Source organism: Polypterus senegalus, chromosome 3 (genome assembly GCF_016835505.1).
Source record: "Polypterus senegalus isolate Bchr_013 chromosome 3, ASM1683550v1, whole genome shotgun sequence".
Classification (NCBI taxonomy): Eukaryota; Metazoa; Chordata; class Cladistia; order Polypteriformes; family Polypteridae; genus Polypterus; species Polypterus senegalus.
Window position 1 is genome coordinate 187,151,358 of NC_053156.1, and position 20,414 is coordinate 187,171,771.

Sequence of the window (20,414 nt, forward strand, 5' to 3'; positions counted from 1 at the left end):
GTCCCATTTGTTAAAGAATATGGCATTCCTTGCAAACTACTGTATGACATTAAAAGTATAGGACAGTAAACATTAAAAATTGATTCATAATGATTTGCTTTGGCTTCTCCTGCAGCATCTCATGAATAGACTTTTGTATTAAATTCCTTGTGTTCTCTAACTCAATGTACATCTGCTTAAGTGTATATACTGAAAACTGCCTTTTAATCAGTGTCTATCAATATGTTAACAGTGGAATTAAAATTCCATGTGCTCCTACAGAGGCATGGGTGACCAGTAATTAGTTTTAGATTCTGGTTGGACACCCATTTGGGTTGTCCTCCCTGTGAGGGTTGTGTTTTTCCTGTGTTTGTCCCTGGCAGGGACACCAAGCCCAGCACAAGCTGTTACTTTGATTGGTAGATCTTAATTGGCCCTTTAGAAGTTGAGCGACTGGTTCCTGGGTTGAACCCAGAATAGGCTTTGATCACTGCAGCCCTATTGCTGAAAAAAGTGAGATATTAAAAGCGATTTCTGTATTATTGTGATACTCTTCAGCTAACCTTACCGGTCAAGGCTCAATGGCAAAAACATTGTATTTCTAATTTTGTGTTTATATTTCCCCATGAAATTAACATTCAGTCATTTTTCCACTTGTCCACAAACAGAGGTTAAAAAACACAATTTAAGAACATTTAATTCACTGATCTAAGAATATAAAGGGAAACCTGAAAGAAATCCATGAGAACACATGAAGAACATGTTAATTTACCAAGTAAACACCTAAATACAGAATTGCTGTGAAAATTAGTGCAATGAGCACAGTACAGTATTTCAATAGTCATACAGTAATAATTTGGGTGCATAAACTGAAAACATTTTGTTATTGGTACAGTAAATATTTTGTGTTATTGAATAGAAGGTTGTGTGCACAGTAAATAAATTAATGATTAACTGTTTGTTGCTAATACAAAGCATAAAATGATGCAAAGCAATGTTGCAGGTATCTTTGCCAACTCACTGACCTAGGGCCAGATTCCAGACTGGAGAGTTTTCTGTACAGCGTATGCATGATAATCTTAGAGTTTGCATTAATTACTCATCATTCTTTTTTTTTGTTTCAGCTTTATATCTCGGACAGAAATATGCTTTGTATTAAAAATATGAAACATTTTGACTACTTTGCATGCTGAAATTATATCCCTTCCTCCTGCCAGATATGAGCTAAGAGTGATAATTTGGAATACTGATGAGGTCATTCTGGAAGATGATGATTACTTCACTGGAGAAAAATCTAGTGACATTTTTGTGCGGGGGTATGTAATGGGCTGAGTGCCCTATTGTGCTTGAAGTGTGGTGGCATTAATAACTCTATTTTTTCCCTTTTTGTGTTTTTTGTTGTTACTCTTGCTGTGCTGTTGTCTAGTTATGAGCTGCGTGTTATTATTTGGAACACTGATGAAGTAATTCTAGAAGATGATGCTTTCATGACAGGCGAGAAGATGTCTGACATCTATGTCAGGGGGTAATGACTACATTGCACGACCAGTTCCCTTCCTCCTTTTCCTTGTGTCTTTCCTATGGCTTTTTCCTCCTTCTCCTCTTCTCTACTGCTTTCCTCAGAAGCACTGAGGATCAACAGCACGTGTCTTTACCCATTCATTCTTTGCTGATGTACCAATGCAAGGCCTTATAGACCATGCCAATTAAATTTGTTAAAGACTGCCTGCGCTAATCATATTCAAGACACATTTAAAACTTTAAATCCACAAGGATGCCAATTTAGTTCTCATGAATCTGTTTTTGATTCTGTTCAAGTCATCCTAAAGTTTGTGTGTTGAAAACAAGTAAATCAAGTACTGTAATTTCTTCTTCAACAGTTTATTTAATAATCTTACATATCTATTTTCACTATGCAAAATACTTGTGTTTGGAACTTTCTATGCTCCAACTTTGTATGAACACTTTACTGTTCCAGTTACAGTGCAGTTACATATATGCATGTTCTTTAAATTCATACACAATATTTCATAATCAAAGTACTCTTATGTGGGTGAAATTAGGAATAGAATAATTCCCTGTTAAAATGTTATCCACCAAAATAATATACTAAATATGTAGTAATAGTAATGAAGGGAAACAAGGATGAAAATTAGATCAGATTAGATTAGAGTAAATGAGTTTTGTCCCTAAAGGGAAATACATTTTTTACAGATGCTGATAATATATATATTGAGCTTCTGCAAAAAAACTGTATCTTATATCTATATGTATATATAGCAATAATAATAATGATATAGTGAGATTTTTGAGACCACAACAACACTCCAGCTGTGCTCAACTGCTCTGTGCACTAAAACAGCAAGGAATTGTTTGTCCGCTGCCAGTACCTGTATAGATTTGCAGCCTCGCTGTGCAATGTGTGTGTTGCCCATTGGTTGATGTGGGGAACATTTAAAACCAGCCACTGACCTGGCCGTGTGTTCACTTTCTGTCTCCTGCAGGAAGGTTATCTGTTTTTGATCTGAGAAGAGAGTGAATGCAGGACAATGTCATCATCAGTGCTTGTATGCTGCGTGTGTTTAAGTGACAGCTCCCATTTGAATAAATCTTTGAGAACGTTCCTATCTTCACAACAGTACCTCATAAAATATATAGAATAAAAAGAAAGTACAGCCCAAAAGATACATGTAAGAACTTCTGGCTTGGATAGCAGAGAGCTGCTGCTGTCTATAACAGGCTTATAGGTGGCAGTAAAATGAGGTCAGACCTGCCGAGATTGAACCACAGGTTTATATTTAAAATCATTAACATTTGAATAAAGCAGGTCCAGCTTGTTGTGTCCATGAATGAAACATGCTGATAGATGTTTATTTCCCTGTTTGATGTCAACAAGATTAAGGATGATTTATCATTAGATAGATAGATAGATAGATACTTTATTAATCCCAAAGGGAAATTCACATAATCCAGCAGCAGTATACTGATACAAAGAAACAATATTAAATTAAATAGTAATAAAAAAGAAAAAAAATTAAAATAAAATTAATGTTAGCATTTACTCCCCCGGGTGGAATTGAAGAGTCGCATAGTGTGGGGGAGGAATGATCTCCTCAGTCTGTCAGTGGCGCAGGACAGTGACAAAAGTCTGTCACTGAAGCTACTCCTCTGCCTGGAGATGATCTTGTTAAGTGGATGCAGTGGATTATTCATGATTGACAGGAGTTTGCTTAGTGCCCGTCGCTCTGCCACAGATGTTAAACTGTCCAACTTTAATCCTACAATGTAGCCTGCCTTCTTAACAAGTTTGTCCAGGCGTGAGGCGTCTTTCATCTTTATGCTGCCACCCCAGCACACCACCGCGTAGAAGAGGGCACTCGCCACAACCGTCTGGTAGAACATCTGCAGCATCTTACTGCAGATGTTGAAGGATGCCAACCTTCTCAGAAAGTATAGTCTGCTTTGACCTTTCTTACATAGAGCATCAGTATTGGCAGTCCAGTCCAATTTGTCATCCAGCTGCACTCCCAGATATTTAAAGGTCTGCACCCTCTGCACACAGTCACCTCTGATGATCACAGAGGGTCCATGAGGGGCCTAGGCCTCCTAAAATCCACCACCAGCTCCTTGGTCTTGCTGGTGTTAAGGTGTAAGTGGTTTGAGTCGCACCATTTAACAAAGTCTTTGATTAACTTTCTGTACTCCTCCTCCTGCCCACTCCTGATGCAGCCCACAATAGCAGTGTCATCAGCGAACTTTTGCACGTGGCAGGACTCCGAGTCATATTGGAAGTCTGATGTATATAGATTGAACAGGACCGGAGAAAGTTCAGTCCCTGCGGCGCCCTGTATTGCTGCACACAATGTCAGACCTGCAGTTCCCAAGACGCACATATTGAGGTCTATCTGTAAGATAGTCCACAATCCATGCCACAAGGTGTGAATCTACTCCCATCTCAGTCAGCTTGTCTCTAAGGAGCAGAGGTTGGATGGTGTTGAAGGCGCTAGAGAAGTCCAAAAACATAATTCTTACAGCACCACTGCCTCTGTCCAGGTGGGAGAGGGATCAATGAAGCATATAGATGATGGCATCCTCCGCTCCCACCTTCTCCTGGTATGCGAACTGCAGAGGGTCGAGGGCGTGGCGGACCTGTGGCCTCAGGTGGTGAAGCAGATATTGATAGGAAGTGAGTTTTTTTTGTTGCTGAATCAACCAGGATAATACAACTTACATCATCTTCAGAGCAGTCATTTGGGTAAATTCATTCGGTGCACATTTCAACTGGATCAACTTTCAACTTTCAATTCAAACATGTTTCGGAGAAACTTAAACTTCCAAAATCTATAGAAATTCTGTAGAAACATATGAAGTCCTTTCATCTTCAGCATCAATGAGCAAAATCAGTTTAGCCTGGCATGAAACCTGCAACTGATACCTATTTAATCCAGAAATAATAGCCATAAAAATATGGTGTGCATTTAGTTCAGCTGTGAGCTACTTACCTCACTCCTCATAGCTGTCACACTATAAAAGAAAACAGTCAATTAAAACAGGTTAAAGCAGATAAAACTATTAAATAAGAAAAGTCAATAATATAAAAATTACAGCAATAAATATAACCAAAACTATCCAATGTGTAAATCAGCAATGAAATCAAAAAAATAATACAATATATGCAATACAAACCCCCAACTTTCACAGCACTACCATTGTTACTTGTCTCTCCTTTCACTTGCTAATTTGTTAGCCTCTACTGCTTCAGCTTTGAAATTCTGCATCCTCCTTGTACTGTTGGTTTAGCTTTTGGCAATGAACATGCTGAAAGGCCCAACTTCATAAGTGTAACTTCCATGGTAATGCCAATCAATTGAATTATTGTGTTGATTGCTTTGTTTCATTCCCCTGATCCCATCCGTGTGATGTCTTTGTACTTTACAGTATTTTTTTCAGTGTCTTCAGTCAAGCTTTATCATAATGGCCATAAACAGACAAAATAAGGCTAACAACTGCCAAAATGTAATAGCATATAGCTGTGGCAACAACATAGAACTATTTTTGATTTTATTTGCTTTATATAGGTGGTGAATTATCTGAGAATATAAGACATTTTTAGAAAACAAGATTTCAGATTATTAAAATGTAAAGCGAAACAGGGAGAAAAGGCAATCTTTTTTTTGGTATTAGGTCGTTTGTCTTATGACAATGTTTTTTTTTGACGAAGTTACATGAAGAAAACCCGGTCAGTTATCATTTTTCTTTGTTAGATTTATCCTCGCAAACATCTTTAAATATTTTAAAGGACTGTCTCCTTTAGAAATTTTGAAGTACTTTTTTTGACTGTGTAGACTATTTACTTAATCTTTGTACTGTATTGGCCACAGTTTTCTAATTCTAGTCTTAAAATCTTAAACAATATTTTATAAATTTCTATGTATGGCTATAGTAACAAACATATACATACAGACAGTTTCTTTTATTTTTAGGACTTGTGTACGCAATTATTCAAAATTAAATGTATAGTATAATCACTCCATGCAATAAAAATATATAATTACCATTATCTCAGAAACTATTTCAGTGTGAAACCAATATTCAAAACAGTTAAACCCCAAAATAAGCACTACCATCATGCACAAAATACATTAAAAAGTAATTCAATATAACTGGAATGAAACAGTAATAAAAATCCTACAAGTAAAATAAATTGGTACGAAAAATGGCCTGCGTACTCTCCTATCTCAAAGATGCATGTGTTACTTTACTTGACAGTCTTAAATTAGTCCTACAAGGTTGTGCTCAAGAGTGGGTCCTGAGATAGACTAGCATTCCAGGTATTATTGACCAACACACAGACAGACCAGAAACTTTTTTTCTCCCTTTAGCATATATCACCCATTAAGTCATGCTATTGAACAACTGCTTAAGTACACCACTGTATAATCCATCCATCCATCCATTATCCAGCCCGCTATATCCTAACTACAAGGTCACGGAGATCTCCTGGATCCAATCACAGCCAACAAACTCCAGGCAGGGCGCCAGCCAACCACAGACACTGTATAATGATTCAAGTTATTCAAGTAATGATTTACACTTTACAAATTCAAGTGACCTCACAGTATAGAAATAGTACTAAAATAACCCACATCAGTTAAACAAAAAGTGATTAAAATACAAGTAATCACGTATTGGATTTCTGGGCTTTAGGTCAACCCCTAATATTCAAACTATCTTTCTTATATTAGCTTGGTTTAATTGGTATGGATAAATGTGCTTATTTTTCATAATGCTCATCTGATCACACATCTTTTTTCTTCCAGTCTTCTGAAAAATGGGTGTTTCAACTTCCATTTGGCATGAAAGCATTACAAGAAAAAAGTTTTGCATGAGGAGTTAAACATAATGACACTGATATACATGTTTAAAAGCAAGATATTATTATCTAAGCATGCTTGTTAAATCTCAGGGTTTATTGCTATTCACGTTCATGTTGTGGTTTCTAACCAGAGTAATGCATTCATATGATTTCTTTAGATATATGTGCTGAAGTTCTATTCTCCTGAAAGCACTGGCTGTTTATACCTGCAACTATAGTCCTGATCATAAGTAATCATATCAATGAGAATCTTTAAAGAAAATCTGGTCATTTTTGCTCTCACAACCATGATTTGGGCATATGTTTCACTAATTTTAATGAGCCAATCAAAATGAATGTTACATTAGCAATAGACCCAGCTGTGTTGTGCATCTGAATAAATCAGTTATCTGTTTTGTGTATTATTATGAACTGCATAATACAGTAGATTCACACTTCCAGTATTCTGGGTTCAAATCTTTCTGCTATGCGGAATTTTCACATTCTCCACATATCCACATGGGTTTTCTCCTTCTAGCAGCATTCCAAGCTTCTCCTGGCTGGTCTCCCATCCAAGTATTGGCCAGGCCTAAACATGCTTAGCTATTGGTGAATGATTTGTTCTAAAGTAAATGCGATATAGCTGCTCCTCATACATCATATAATGAAAATGGCAGCTCTCCCTTGGCCAGTCCTTCAGTGGCATATACAGTCATATGAAAAAGTTTGGGAACTCCTCTTAATTCTTTGGATTTTTGTTTGTACTTTGAAAGCTCAGCCAATGATAAATTTCCTTTTAATATATGACATGCGCTATGGAAACGGTAGTATTTCAGCAGTGACATTAAGTTTATTGGATTAACAGAAAATATTCATTATGCATCATAACAAAGTTAGACTGGTGCATAAATTTGGGCACCCCAACAGAGATATTACATCAATACTTAGCTGAGCCTCCTTTTGCAAATATAACAGCCTCTAGACGCCTCCTATACCCTTTGATGAGTGTCTGGATTCTGGATGGAGGTATTTTTGACCATTATTCCATACAACATCTCTCCAGTTCAGTTAAATTTGATGGCTGCTGAGCATGGACAAGCTGCTTCAAATCATCCCATAGATTTTTAATGATATTCAAGTCAGGGGACTGTGATGGCCATTCCAGAACATTGTACTTCTCCCTCTGCATGAACGCCTTTGTAGATTTCAAACTGTGTTTTGGGTCATTGTCTTGTTGGAATATCCAACCCCTGCGTAACTTCAACTTTGTGACTGATGCTTGAACATTATCCTGAAGAATTTGTTGATATTGGGTTGAATTTATCCGACCCTCGACTTTAACAAGGGCCCCAGTTCCTGAACTAACCACACAGCCCCACAGCATGATGGAACCTCCACCAAATTTGACAGTAGGTAGCAGGTGTTTTTCGTGGAATGCGGTGTTGTTCTTCCATCATGCAAAGTGCTTTTTCTTATGACCAAAAAACTAAATTTTTGTCTCATCAGTCCAAAGCACTTTGTTCTAAAATGAATCTGGCTTGTCTAAATGAGCATTTGCTTATAACAAGCAACTCTGTTTGTGGCATGAGTGCAGAAAGGGCTTCTTTCTCATCACCCTGCTATACGGATGTTCTTTGTGCAAATTGTGCTGAATTGTGGAACAATGTACAGATACACCATCTGCAGCAAGATGTTCTTGCAGGTCTTTGGAGGTGCTCTGTGGGTTGTCTGCAACCATTCTCACAATCCTGCGCATATGCCACTCCTGTATTTTTCATGGCCTGCCAGACTTGGGTTTAACAGCAACTGTGCCTGTGGCCTTCCATTTCCTGATTACATTCCTTACAGTTGAAACTGACAGTTTAAACCTCTGAGATAGCTTTTTGTAGCCTTCCCCTAAACCAGTGGTTCTCAAACTGTGGGGTGAGCCCTGCTAGGGGGACGCGAAGATGTGAAAAAAGAAAACAAGAATCAAAAATATGAAAAATACATCTATTGAAACCAAAACATATTAACTTAAACTACATTCTGATACGAGAAAAATAAATACTGTATAGAGTTAGATAACTGTCGATAAAAGTTAAGTAGGTATAATAAAATATGCATCTATAATATATCATTAATTAAAAAAGAACAAATTGGTATTAGTGGGCTCCTTTCAAAAAAACATTAGAGGGGCGTGATTAAATCTGTTGTGAAAACTCGGGTCGCAAATACTTAAAGGTTGAGAAACGCTGCCCTAAACCATGATGCTGAACAGTCTTTGTTTTCAGATATTTTGAGAGTTACTTTGAGGTTCCCATGCTGTCAGTCAAGGGAAAGCACAACTTGCAATTGACCACCTTAAATACCTTTTCTCACGATTGGACACACCTGTCTATGAAGTTCAAGGCTTAACAAACTAATCCAACCAATTTGGTGTTGCAAGTAATCAGTATTGAGCAGTTACATGCATTCAAATCAGCAAAATTACAAGGGGACCCACATTTTTGCATACCCAGTTTTTCACATTTGATTTAATTTCATACATCTTAATACTGCTACCACTAAAAATCTTTGTTCGGAAAACACCCCAATACTCCGATGTTCCCAGGAAATGAAAGACATACCACTGTTATCTTTTTTGTTGAAAGTAGAGGAAATTACTATGCAGGCTGAGAGGGGTTCCCAAACTTTTCCATATGACTGTACCTGTGGCAACCCTCACCATATTTTTTTTCCCCATTTCTGCAACCACCTGCATTGCTTGCATTTTTTATCTTATTCAGTACACAGAGACCATGCAAGGTTAGAGATCTGTACCAGTCGTGTAATGTTTGGGCACTGAGAAAGGATATCTAAAGACAAATGTTACATAATATATTTCATTATGGCCCAAGTTTCTCATTCTGGGATTTCTCTTAACAATGAATCTAGTACAATAGTCTGACTACAGATACTATATTTTTGCTACAACATGCATGTCTGTTTTCAAGGTGAAAACCTTATTTTATCTGGGCCACCAATATAGTGTTTTTTTATGTTTTTTCTTTCATTGCTTGCTGTGTTTTCAAAAGTTAACTCTATCTCGACAGTTTAAATTATCATCACCAAAACTACCAATTAATTATAAAACCTTTGTATGGCAATGAAAGTTATGGTGGGGGATGGGGAGTCCTTTATGATCTGGGGACTTCTGTATCTTGTTTATTCTGTTCATCAAGCAAGTACAATGCACTTCTTTGGCATGTCACTACGTGCTCCTGCACTGATCCCTTTTTTGCACTTTTGCATGTATAGATACACCTTTGTATCTTTTCAATCATTGTCTTCTGGCCAAGATAAGCTCTTCATAAACAAGATTGTATATGAACACAGCAGTCCATTTACCTGAATACATTCCTGTCAATTGCTTACATATTATTTGTAAATAGCTGGTGTCATAACCACTGCACCCCAAGCTACTACAAAAGGAAATTGTTGTCAGAATTCCTGCAGTTTCTGGATGTTTATAACGGAATCAAATTATATTCACCATAAAAATGGCCATATTATTTGTTGAAAAATGAAAAAGGATGGCAATTTGTTTTAGTTTCTAAAATTTGACCTACCCTTCACAGAACTTCATGTTAACAAATGAAATTCACAGACGCCAATACATTTAAGCTTTAGATTCCCTTTATGCCATCAAGAATTCATAATGGTGATACTCATGTCTAATATAAGCATTAAGAACCACCTAAGATTCTGCATTTAAACTGTGTGAATTAACAGGTACAATAGGAAAATATGTGTGCATTGCCAGATATAAATTTATTCAATGGTAAAATGAAACAAAAAAGAAATAAATAACTAATTCGATTTTTGGTAGTGATGGTGATGATTCAGCATCCTTATGTCCTGCTTGTCTGCTTCTTAAAGCCATGTTAGGCTAAAATGAAATAAAAAATACAAAAAATCCTGCATTAGATACAGTTCCTATCACTATTGATATGGTAAAGCAATAATTTTAAATATATTTTCCATTCATCTTACAAATTGTTTACAAATATCTAGAAATGGATGTAGCAAAATATGAATACATTGAATAACTCATGGAATAATAAAATGAAAATTTTTAAAGTTATTCAAAATTAGTTGTAAAATTTTAGTTTTTATTTAAATAATTGTTTTTTTTTATTTGTTTGCAATTAATTGATATAACCTCTCCTTTATAGCTAAAAGTCCCACACATTTTAACAATTTGTGACTTTCCTATTAAATTAGTATGAAGAGAACTAAAAGCTAATTAATTATTCACACCAAAAAAAGTCATTTTCATTTACTAAAAAAAAATTAATGTTGAAGTATTTAGGTTTTTATTAATCTGTAGTTCTATTGAATTGATTTGAATTGTTATTGAATTTCTCTGGGGATCAATAAAGATCTATCTATCCTTTACTCTAGAGTCTCCTGTACACGGGGTAAGGTATGTCATGGCACCTCAAGAAGTGGAGACAGTTTCATGTCCGCTGTTCCCCAGTTGTCACATCGCAGATTCAGACTTGCGCTGGCAAATCCAGTATTTTTTATAAGCAAACACATTCACTTTTGGCAGCTACCTATAACACAAAAATAATTAATGTAAATCATCTTGACTCTTGTGTAAGCTTTTCTCCCGAAATATGACTCAGCATATGTTCAATAGTATACATATACATTATAGTATTCAGATTTATTTAGCAGAGGATTTATAAGGGATAACATACATGGAAGCACACATTCAAATAATCCTCTTTTTGTATAACATAACATGCATGTTTAATAAAATGTGCAAAACAATTAATGGTATTTCATTTTGAAGGAAAATTGAAATAATGCATACACAAGCTGGTAAAGCAAGTAATAATAAAATAAAGCACAGTTAAGCAGCCTTTACAACATGTATTAACCTCAAACCACATTTAGTTTTAAATATAAAAACATGGATTGGTTTTGGTTTTGGTTCGTGCAACTCAAAAGAAAAACAGGTGTTCATTAAATTTTTGCATGGTTACTTGGGCTAATTCAGGGTTGCTGGGTAAACTTCAGTTTTCCACCTACATGCCAAAGCTATGCATTTTAGTTGACTTGTGATTCTAATTTGGCCATTGTGTCAGTGATGATGTGAGTGTGTGAGACTGGGCTTTGTAATGGTCTGGCAGCCTGGTTTCCTTGGGCCTAGTGCTGATAGGATACAGTAGACGTTGATCTCCCCCATGACCCTAAATTGAATATGCATGTTTGAGAAAGTGGATGATGCCAGGAGTAACATTTTTATTTCTTTTTTCTTCAAATAGTTGGCTGAAGGGACAACAAGAAGACAAACAAGACACAGATGTCCACTATCACTCTCTAACCGGGGAAGGAAATTTCAACTGGCGATTCATATTTCCTTTTGATTATCTTGTTGCTGAAGAGAAGATAGTGATATCAAAGAAAGAGTCCATGTTCTCTTGGGATGAAACTGAATACAAGATACCAGCTCGTCTAACCTTACAAGTTTGGGATGCTGACCACTTCTCTGCCGATGACTTTTTAGGCATGGCAATTTTTATTTTATTCACATCTTAGTTAATGGTTACCTCTTTATTTTCAGCAAACTTAATGTACAATGCTTCACAAACATATAAAACGTTTTTGAGCTTAATTTCACTCACATGGACAGATTTAGTGACATACAACATCTGATAACGGAAATGTCAATACACAGAGCTAATGTGTTTGAAGCACTGAGAAACACCTTTCATTCTACAATGCTCAGAAACATGCAGTGCTGGAATTGTTATGTCATTCTCCTAGGATGGTTTTGTACTACCCAAAATTATTTCTGTGTTGTACCATATATTTTTCTGTGGGGTCTCAAAACATCTATGAAAGCCCACTGTGAGCACAGATTTTATTTCAACCCTTTTCAGCTGTAAATAAGCACCTACTGTATATTAATTATTCATGCTATTGTTTCCCAGTTCCTGCTTTTTGCTCTCTACTTTTACTAGATTTGTCAACTTTTTTAACTTTATATTTTGTTGATAGCACAAATTACAGTGCATGACAGTGAATAAGATGCAGATAATAAAGGATACAGTCAGCAGTGCATTTCATACTGCAAATCTATGCTACATATCAATCTCAGCACCCATCCTTTATCAAGCATGGAGATACTTGGATATCAAAAATGTTAACAAAGGCCCAGCTATTTATTTTAGAATAGTATTTAAGTTCTTTCTAAATTGTGAAAAGCTTTAGAACATTTCTCATGAAGAAATATTCATTTTTGTTTTTCTAATTTTAAGTAAAATAAGATGTCCTTTTCCCTAAGAGTATTAGGAGGTGGATTCTTCCATTTGAATATATAAGACAACAAGTGAGTAATACAGTGCAAGATATCACAATACTTTCTTTTTCTGACAAAATGTCATCAATTTTAAGTAATTACGAACCCAAAACTGTCTGGCAAATTAATAAAGTTTTTTTTCCCCCAATATTTGTAGGGCATTACAAAAACATATGACCTAGGTAGCTGTCACTTAATAATATCATTCACAATTCAGCCTTGTCCTGAATATGTCTTAGTCAAGATAGATTTGTGCAATATACAAGTTTCAGATGATTTATACCATCCTTTACACAATCTGATACAGTGTATCATGTTGATAGTTGAAATTTAAATTAAAAGGTCATGTTCCCAAAGTTGCTTTAGATAAACTAAGTATGTACTTGCTGAATTAAATCTGTGAAGTTGGGAGATGTTATGTATGTCTTCATCATTACTATATAATGTAGTTTCAACTTTAGATTGTAATGTAAGTTTCACTTTGGGGGAAAAAATGCTGTTTGAAGACTGTGTTTAAGGTTTAACACATTGTCAGTACAATAAAGTGCCTTCCATAAATGAGATACTGCACAGATTAGGAATGACTGAAATATATTTGTATTATATACGGGGACAATTGCTCTCATGTTAGGTTCATTGGCATTGGCACTGTATTATAACGTAGCATTAATTTGTCCTGACAAGAGTTCTATTCTGAACTACAATGTTTTGCCCATGTGTCCTTAAAATTGAGTAGGTGGATTCAGTGAACAGATTAAAGATTTTATACAACAAAATGTGGCAAGATCACACTTTACATACGTGCTTCTTAATTTTCTGAATAAGCATTTTGCTGATAGAGTAATCTGTAATTGATATCCTGAAAAGCTTAAAGGGGCATGCTCATCCTACTCCATTAATTCTAAAACAGCCCTAATAAAGTTTTATATGACATTTACTAAAGTAAAAAGTATGACTACTACAACATTTAAGCAATGAAATAAACTATCCAGTTGTTTTCACTTGTTCAGAAGTCAGTTTCATTCTAGTGGCAACCCTGAAATAAGATCATGAATTCCATCCATCCATTATCCAACCCACTATATCCTAACTACAGGGTCACAGGGGTCTGCTGGAGCCAATCCCTGCCAACACAGGGTGCAAGGCAGGAAACAAACCCCGGGTGGGGCACCAGCCCACCACGGGGCATGCACACACACACACCAAGCACACACTAGGGACAATTTAGGATCGCCAATGCACCTAACCTGCATGTCTTTGGACTGTGAGAGGAAACCGGAGTACCCGGAGAAAACCCACACAGACACGGAGAGAACATGCAAACTCCACAGAGGGAGGATGCGGGAAGCAAACCCGGGTCTCCTAACTGCGAGGCAGCAGTACTACCACTGTGCCGCCCCAGAATTTTAAACTGATTAAGCTTGAAGATTTAAAATTAACCTCTTTTTCAAGTTGATTTATGACTATTGCTAATGCTCAAGTAATTACTAAAAGCCAACAAAAAATGTTCTAATAAAAGTTACATTAATGTGGTAATGAAACAGTTAAACTCTATTTACTGACTACAATAGATAATTCAGGCCTTGCTAGAAAAAGGAGAGAGCATACAGTACATTTTAAGGATACTTCAATACACAGCTTTAAAATGTGTCTAATTTACAAAAAAAAGACGACTCTTTTTTAATTGTCTTTAATCTGTTTTGTTTGCAGGAGCTATTGAGCTGGACCTTAACCGATTCCCACGTGGGGCTAAAACAGCCAAACAATGTTCAATAGATATGGTAGTGAATGAGCAGGAGTTGCCTACTGTATCTATCTTCAAGCAGAAAAGGGTGAAGGGGTGGTGGCCTTTTGTAGCCCGAAATGAGAATGATGAAATGGAGCTCACGGTAATTGGAAATTCTTTTTGCTACTCAGAAACACAAATGTTATGCTTAAGTAACTAGTGGATTGAAGAAGCCATTTTATTCAGTTTAAATTTCTATAGCACCCTTCACGGAACAAAGGTGAAGTTTGCTTACATGTATTACCAATATTTTTCTAAAACAGGGAAGTAAACAGAAGTTGCCCTGATGATAACTAGGTCTTTGCACTCTACTTTGCAGCATGACTGCTATTCATAAACTCTTCCGAGGCCTTTGCTATTTGTTGTTAGATCATAGTCAGTCTAGAAAATTTTTGCTCATATGTTTTCTTACAGGGCAAAGTGGAGGCAGAGCTGCACCTTCTAACAGCTGAAGAAGCAGAGAAGAGCCCCGCAGGCCTTGCACGGAATGAACCAGACCCCTTGGAGAAACCAAAGTAAGTCCAAATATCTCCCTCCAACTAATTTTAGTCAAACACTTTAAGCCACGCAATATTTATTTATATCCAGATATCATTATGCACCATTAGTAAAATACACAGAGTTAAATGTAATATATCATCTTTGTTTGCCTGTGATAAATTTGTACTCTTAAATTTCATTAATACCTCTAAGGATAAACATTCAAATTTCGAGCTTTGGTGTGATACTAGGTTGGTATTACATGCTACTTTAGGGCTTCTGACATAAAAATGTCATCTTGTCAGAAGATTAAACTTAATATTGCGCATGTGACCTATGCTAAAGTTTTTCTGGGCCACACTATGCCTTTTGCATTGATTTATCTGCCATCTTGTTGTGGACACCTACCTCCATAAACACACTTTGTTTTGTTTTGATTTTCTTTCCCTTTTTGTTTTTCTTGTTTAAAAAATATTACATAAAATTTGAATCAACAAATGTATTTACTCATAAAAAATAAGGTTTCTAAAACAATGTAAATGTATTGTATCAATTTAATTCATTTAATTTTTTTTCTTTAAATACATTAAGATGTTTAAGTTGTGAATGTCTGTTTTAATTACATTTTAATTAGACAGTTATTAAAAGCATCTCAGCACTGCTAAATGCATAAGCTACATTTTTCAGTTATATTCCACTCTTTTGCTTTTATTCTTTAACTAAATCATTCTTTTTTTTCTTCCTCTCATCCTGTTGTTTTTTTTTTCCCTTGTATCTTTAAATTCCCTGTCCTTGCTTTTTCCTTTCCTTCCTTTTTCCAAAACTTTTTCTGCATTTCCACTTAAAAAAAGTCGTCCAGACACCAGCTTTATCTGGTTCATGAATCCACTGAAATCTATCCGGTACTTCATCTGGCACAACTACCGTTGGTTGATACTGAAAATCCTAGCTCTGGTCCTCCTCCTTCTTATGCTGGGTCTTTTCCTATACTCCATGCCTGGTTACCTGGTCAAGAAACTCCTTGGAGCCTGATGCTTGGAGAAATGTAAACTTCAGCCCTTTTTTCTGCCTATCTTATCTGTTCCTCAAAACTCCAGTCTTGTTCAGTCATCCATTTCCTCTTGTTTTGTCTCTACATTTTGAGGGATACTGTCAGTGTCAATCTGCTGTTGAGTTACTCTGTTTTCTAGATCTGGTTATTCACATATCTTGTTGAGGAATCCAGTTACTTTGACTGTTTACTTTATTTCAGTATTCATAGTAGGATGACTCTGATAAGTAAATATACTATAATGACAACATACCATCTAATAATATCTAACACAGATTTGATCAATTAAAGGTTAAGTTCAGTGCAATGGAAAACAATCCCTTAGTGCCTATGGTCATCAGCAAATCTTCAAGTAAAAATCCAGTTACCTAACGTAGGCCAGCAGGCCCCATGCAGTTCAACATCCTTTCTCCACCCTGAACAAATAATCAGTGCTGATTTATTTTTAGATATTCACCTGATATTGTTGACCTGACAGAGGGCTCTAAGTTTTTGAGTTTCAGTTAATGTATTGTTTCTATAATGAATCATTAGATTTCCTGTCATTTATTTTTTTTATTTATAGATTTGTTTCTGGTTTTAATTGTACACATAAAACATAAAATGTGACTACATTACAAATGTAGTTTACTTTGGGGAAATGAAATTTAATCAATAAGTCACTGCTATTTTTCAGCCTAATTGTTTTACACACATACAAGCTTATACACATGCCTAGTGTACATACATTTAAACTAAAAAATTAACATATTAACCTGAAGCTTGATGGAATTATGATGATAAACACAGAGGGGAAAAAAAGAGCATGCACATTTTCTGAAAATGCAGGAGTTGCAAATTTCTGAGTTTTGTTCTGGTATTTTGGGAATGACAGTGGTTAAAGTTGGGTACTTTATTACTCGTAACCAGGAGAGAAAGAGAGAGAGATTAAATTAACCATCTATAGTGAGACACCTTTACAATGGAGAACATTCTAAATAGCAGGCGATTTTGAAGAAGTAAGCACCTCAGTGAATACTCTCTTCTAGGTCATACTGTATCATAGACTTACAGTTTGGGGGAGTGTCACAGGGATTACCGTACATCAGCATACTGTATGTAGTATTTGGTAATGTCAAGAGGATTGGTTTATTCAAAATTGATTTAAAATTCTATTTTTACTTACTCAAATGCAGCATCCTCGGTCATTATTCTTCTTGCATCTTCTGAACAAAAGTGACTTGGCATGCATTATAGAAAATTTCGTTTTTTAGAGGCCTCTGTTTCGTAGAGACATTGTGCATTTCTCCCACCCCATTTCCTTAGTTGTAATATAGATTTATATAACAGTTTCACTTTTTGTGAAGATTATCCAGCATTTTTAACACTTGATGGCTTTTAGTAATTTAAATCAGCATGTACCTAGTATACTAGAACAATATGAGTTGTGTTAGAGTTAGCCTGTCTCTTCCCAAGCTGTATCTTTCCACTCTTAATGCTAGTTGGTTGCTATGGATCTAATACAAAAAGCACTACATAAAACTTACTGGAATCAACTTAAAAAAAACTTGTAATGAATTAATAATAATAATAATTCATTACATTTATATAGTGCATTTCTCCCATATTGCAGAATTTAGGTATATTTGAAATAAATAGGAAATATTTGCAAAATGACCTCAAAATATGGTTTCAACTGTACTAGCATTTGTAAAATGCAGTCATATGGAGGGAGACAATATTCTGTAAAAGCTCAAAAAGGGGGTAATTCCTCCTTCATATTGATATTGAAAAGTGTGCCTTTCTACATAAGCAGAATGTCTGCAGTCTCTGTTGTATGTTGCACTGCATGCTTTGTTTTAAGCTGTCTCTACTGTTAATCCCATAAGGTGTGGTTTTATGTTTTTAATACTAACTGTTAGATGCTATGAAGCATGGCAGTGTGCTAATGGCAGAGTACCACTACTAACTACTAACCAGCTGAAATCTCTCTTTCTTCCTCTTGCATCTGCTTTGAACAGCCGGCCCGACACCTCCTTCATCTGGTTCCTCAACCCGCTTAAATCCATCAAGTACCTCATCTGTAACCGATACAAGTGGCTCATCATCAAAATTGTGCTGGCCCTGCTGGCACTGGCTATGCTTGGCCTTTTTTTGTACAGCATGCCGGGTTATATGGTCAAGAAATTGCTGGGAGCTTAAAGAAGAAGCCCTGCCATATGAAACAGACACTGGAAGCCTGTGTTTTTTTCCCTTCTTTTTTACAGGCGCATATTTTTCATTTTGGCTTGGTTGAAAACACAGTTTGAGTTGTGTTCTAGATTATGATTTATGTTAAGAAGTGGTGTTAATTGCAATCCAGCATGGTCCCTGCTTCAATAGAATAGGGTTAGCTGCTTCTGTTCCACACTGAAAATACCCAGGGCTGTTTGTGGAAGCACAGTTGTGTGAAAATCTTAAGCACAGACATGTTTACAGATGTAAAGTTTATAGCTGATGTGATATGAACGCATGCATGCCCTCTACTTACTGTTTACATTTCTATCTTTTTCTCCACCATCACATAAAAATATTAAAATATAAAATGGCATATTTTGTCCAAACCAAAGCATACATTAAATTGATTTCTTACATTACTCATTTTTTCCTAAAGACATACCAGCTGTAAAAGTAATAACAATTCTGTTTCTCATGATTAAGCTGCCTGTGTTTAAAGCACAATACACTTGTTGATTTATACTAACAGGACAAAGAGCACAATGGACAAGACAATGAAGTTCATTATTTAGGCAGCTGGGTAGTCATGCTAATTTCAAGGGTTTGCTACCACGGCCCATGGTTCACCTGTAAGGCACCAATTATTACTGACACCCGAAGCAATGGTGAGCTTCTTAGACTGGCTGGGCATTTGAAATTGACTTTCTTCCATAACTCCTTTGCTGTCTTTTAAAAATACTGTACTGGGACATAAAACACAACCTGAGATCTACACCTGTGTTCCAGTTTCTAACAGAAATACACCAAATCAAACACATTTCATTCAGGATTTATGTATTTGTTTTTCAGATGGACAGACTTGCTATGCACACACCACATGAAGCTGAGTAGTCTGTCCGTGTAGGTTTGGTTTGGATTTGCTGTGTGCAGTTTCTAGGTGAATTTTGCTTATTTGCTCTCTAGCTATTTATGATTTATATGTTAAAATGCTGAGGAATGGGATAGGGGGTATTTATTTATTTATGTGTTGATTGATGGGTTTGTTTTTTGTGTTGATTTCAAAGTTTCTGCAATAACATTGTTTTATTTATATTAAAAGCCAAAAAAAAAAGAAAAAATTGTATTTATAATTCTATTTTATAGTGTGTATCATATTCTTTTTGTTTCTCTGTATTCACATTCTAACTATGATTGATAAAAAAAAAAAGAATAAACAGTTAAGTGAATAAATATTTATTGGCCTGTCTCTCCAGTCGCCCAAATACAAGTCTGTCATGGATGATGAACCCCCTCCGTTTCGCTTGGATTCTCATCTGGAGAAACTACAAGTGGCCTTGTCTGGGATTTCTTGCTCTTCTGATGTTTCTTCTTTTTATCGGACTCTTCATATACTCCCTACCAGGGGTATTTAGTGAGAAAATGATGGATGCTGGAAGGTAAATGGGGTGGTCTTTTATACCCACATAACAGACGCAAAGCTTTATTGCACTTTGTATTTTATATGCATTGACTCTGCTGGCCAGCATGACATATAAAAGGTAAATGCCAGCTTTTCTAACATCAGAGCAAGTTTAGTATAATAAAAATACATAAATGCACTCTCATCAAAGAATGTGCTTCCTGAAAGACCAATTGTAGATATTAAGTTGTGTAAAAAAGATGATGGCCAATGTATTTTCTCCCCCCAAATGAGTGTGAGATTTTCCGAATGAACATGAATTTTGAAGTAAGTCACTTTCATTAGATTCAACGTTATTGTCATTGAGCACAAGTGCCATGACAATGAAATGCCGTTTTGCTTCTAAGCAGAATTACAAATAGAGGTAACTTTTAAGTAAGCACATAAATAAAACAAATGATATAGCTGTGAGGGATTGTACGGCCATGATTAAGTCAAGAGTGCATATAGAATGATATATGATATAACGACTGCTGAAGGCCTGTGCGTTGGAACTGGGGAGTCCTCTACAGCGCATCTTCAACCTGAGCCTGGAACAGGGGAGATTCCAGAGGCTTTGGAAAACATCTTGTATCACCCCAGTCCCAAAGGTATCACAAGGGACTGTACTTTCTCCGGTCCTGTTCAGCCTATATACATCAGACATCCAATATGATTCGGAGTCCTGCCACGTGCAAAAGTTCACTGATGACACTGCTATCGTGGGCTGCATCAGGAGCAGGCAGGAGGAGGAGTATAGGAAGCTAATCAAAGACTTTGTTAAATTGTGTGTTT

At 36.1% G+C, this 20,414-nt stretch overlaps 1 protein-coding gene across 8 annotated transcripts in view; it reads left to right on the forward strand.

Moving 5' to 3' along the window:
- otofa (otoferlin a) overlaps positions 1–20,178 on the forward strand; it is a 565,861-nt gene extending 545,683 nt beyond the window's left edge. For 3 of the 8 annotated variants that reach the window (XM_039748301.1, XM_039748300.1, XM_039748302.1), the window contains 5 exons: positions 1,197–1,295; positions 11,632–11,873; positions 14,379–14,557; positions 14,869–14,969; positions 19,435–20,178. In XM_039748301.1, coding sequence (XP_039604235.1) covers positions 1,197–1,295; positions 11,632–11,873; positions 14,379–14,557; positions 14,869–14,969; positions 19,435–19,621 — 808 coding nt within the window. In that variant the 3' untranslated portion in view covers positions 19,622–20,178. Of the gene's footprint in view, positions 1–1,196; positions 1,296–11,631; positions 11,874–14,378; positions 14,558–14,868; positions 14,970–15,785; positions 15,980–17,985; positions 19,219–19,434 lie in introns of those variants that run through there. The other 5 variants (XM_039748299.1, XM_039748307.1, XM_039748306.1 and 2 more) reach the window with 2 other exon arrangements.
- Positions 20,179–20,414: the final 236 nt, after the last annotated feature.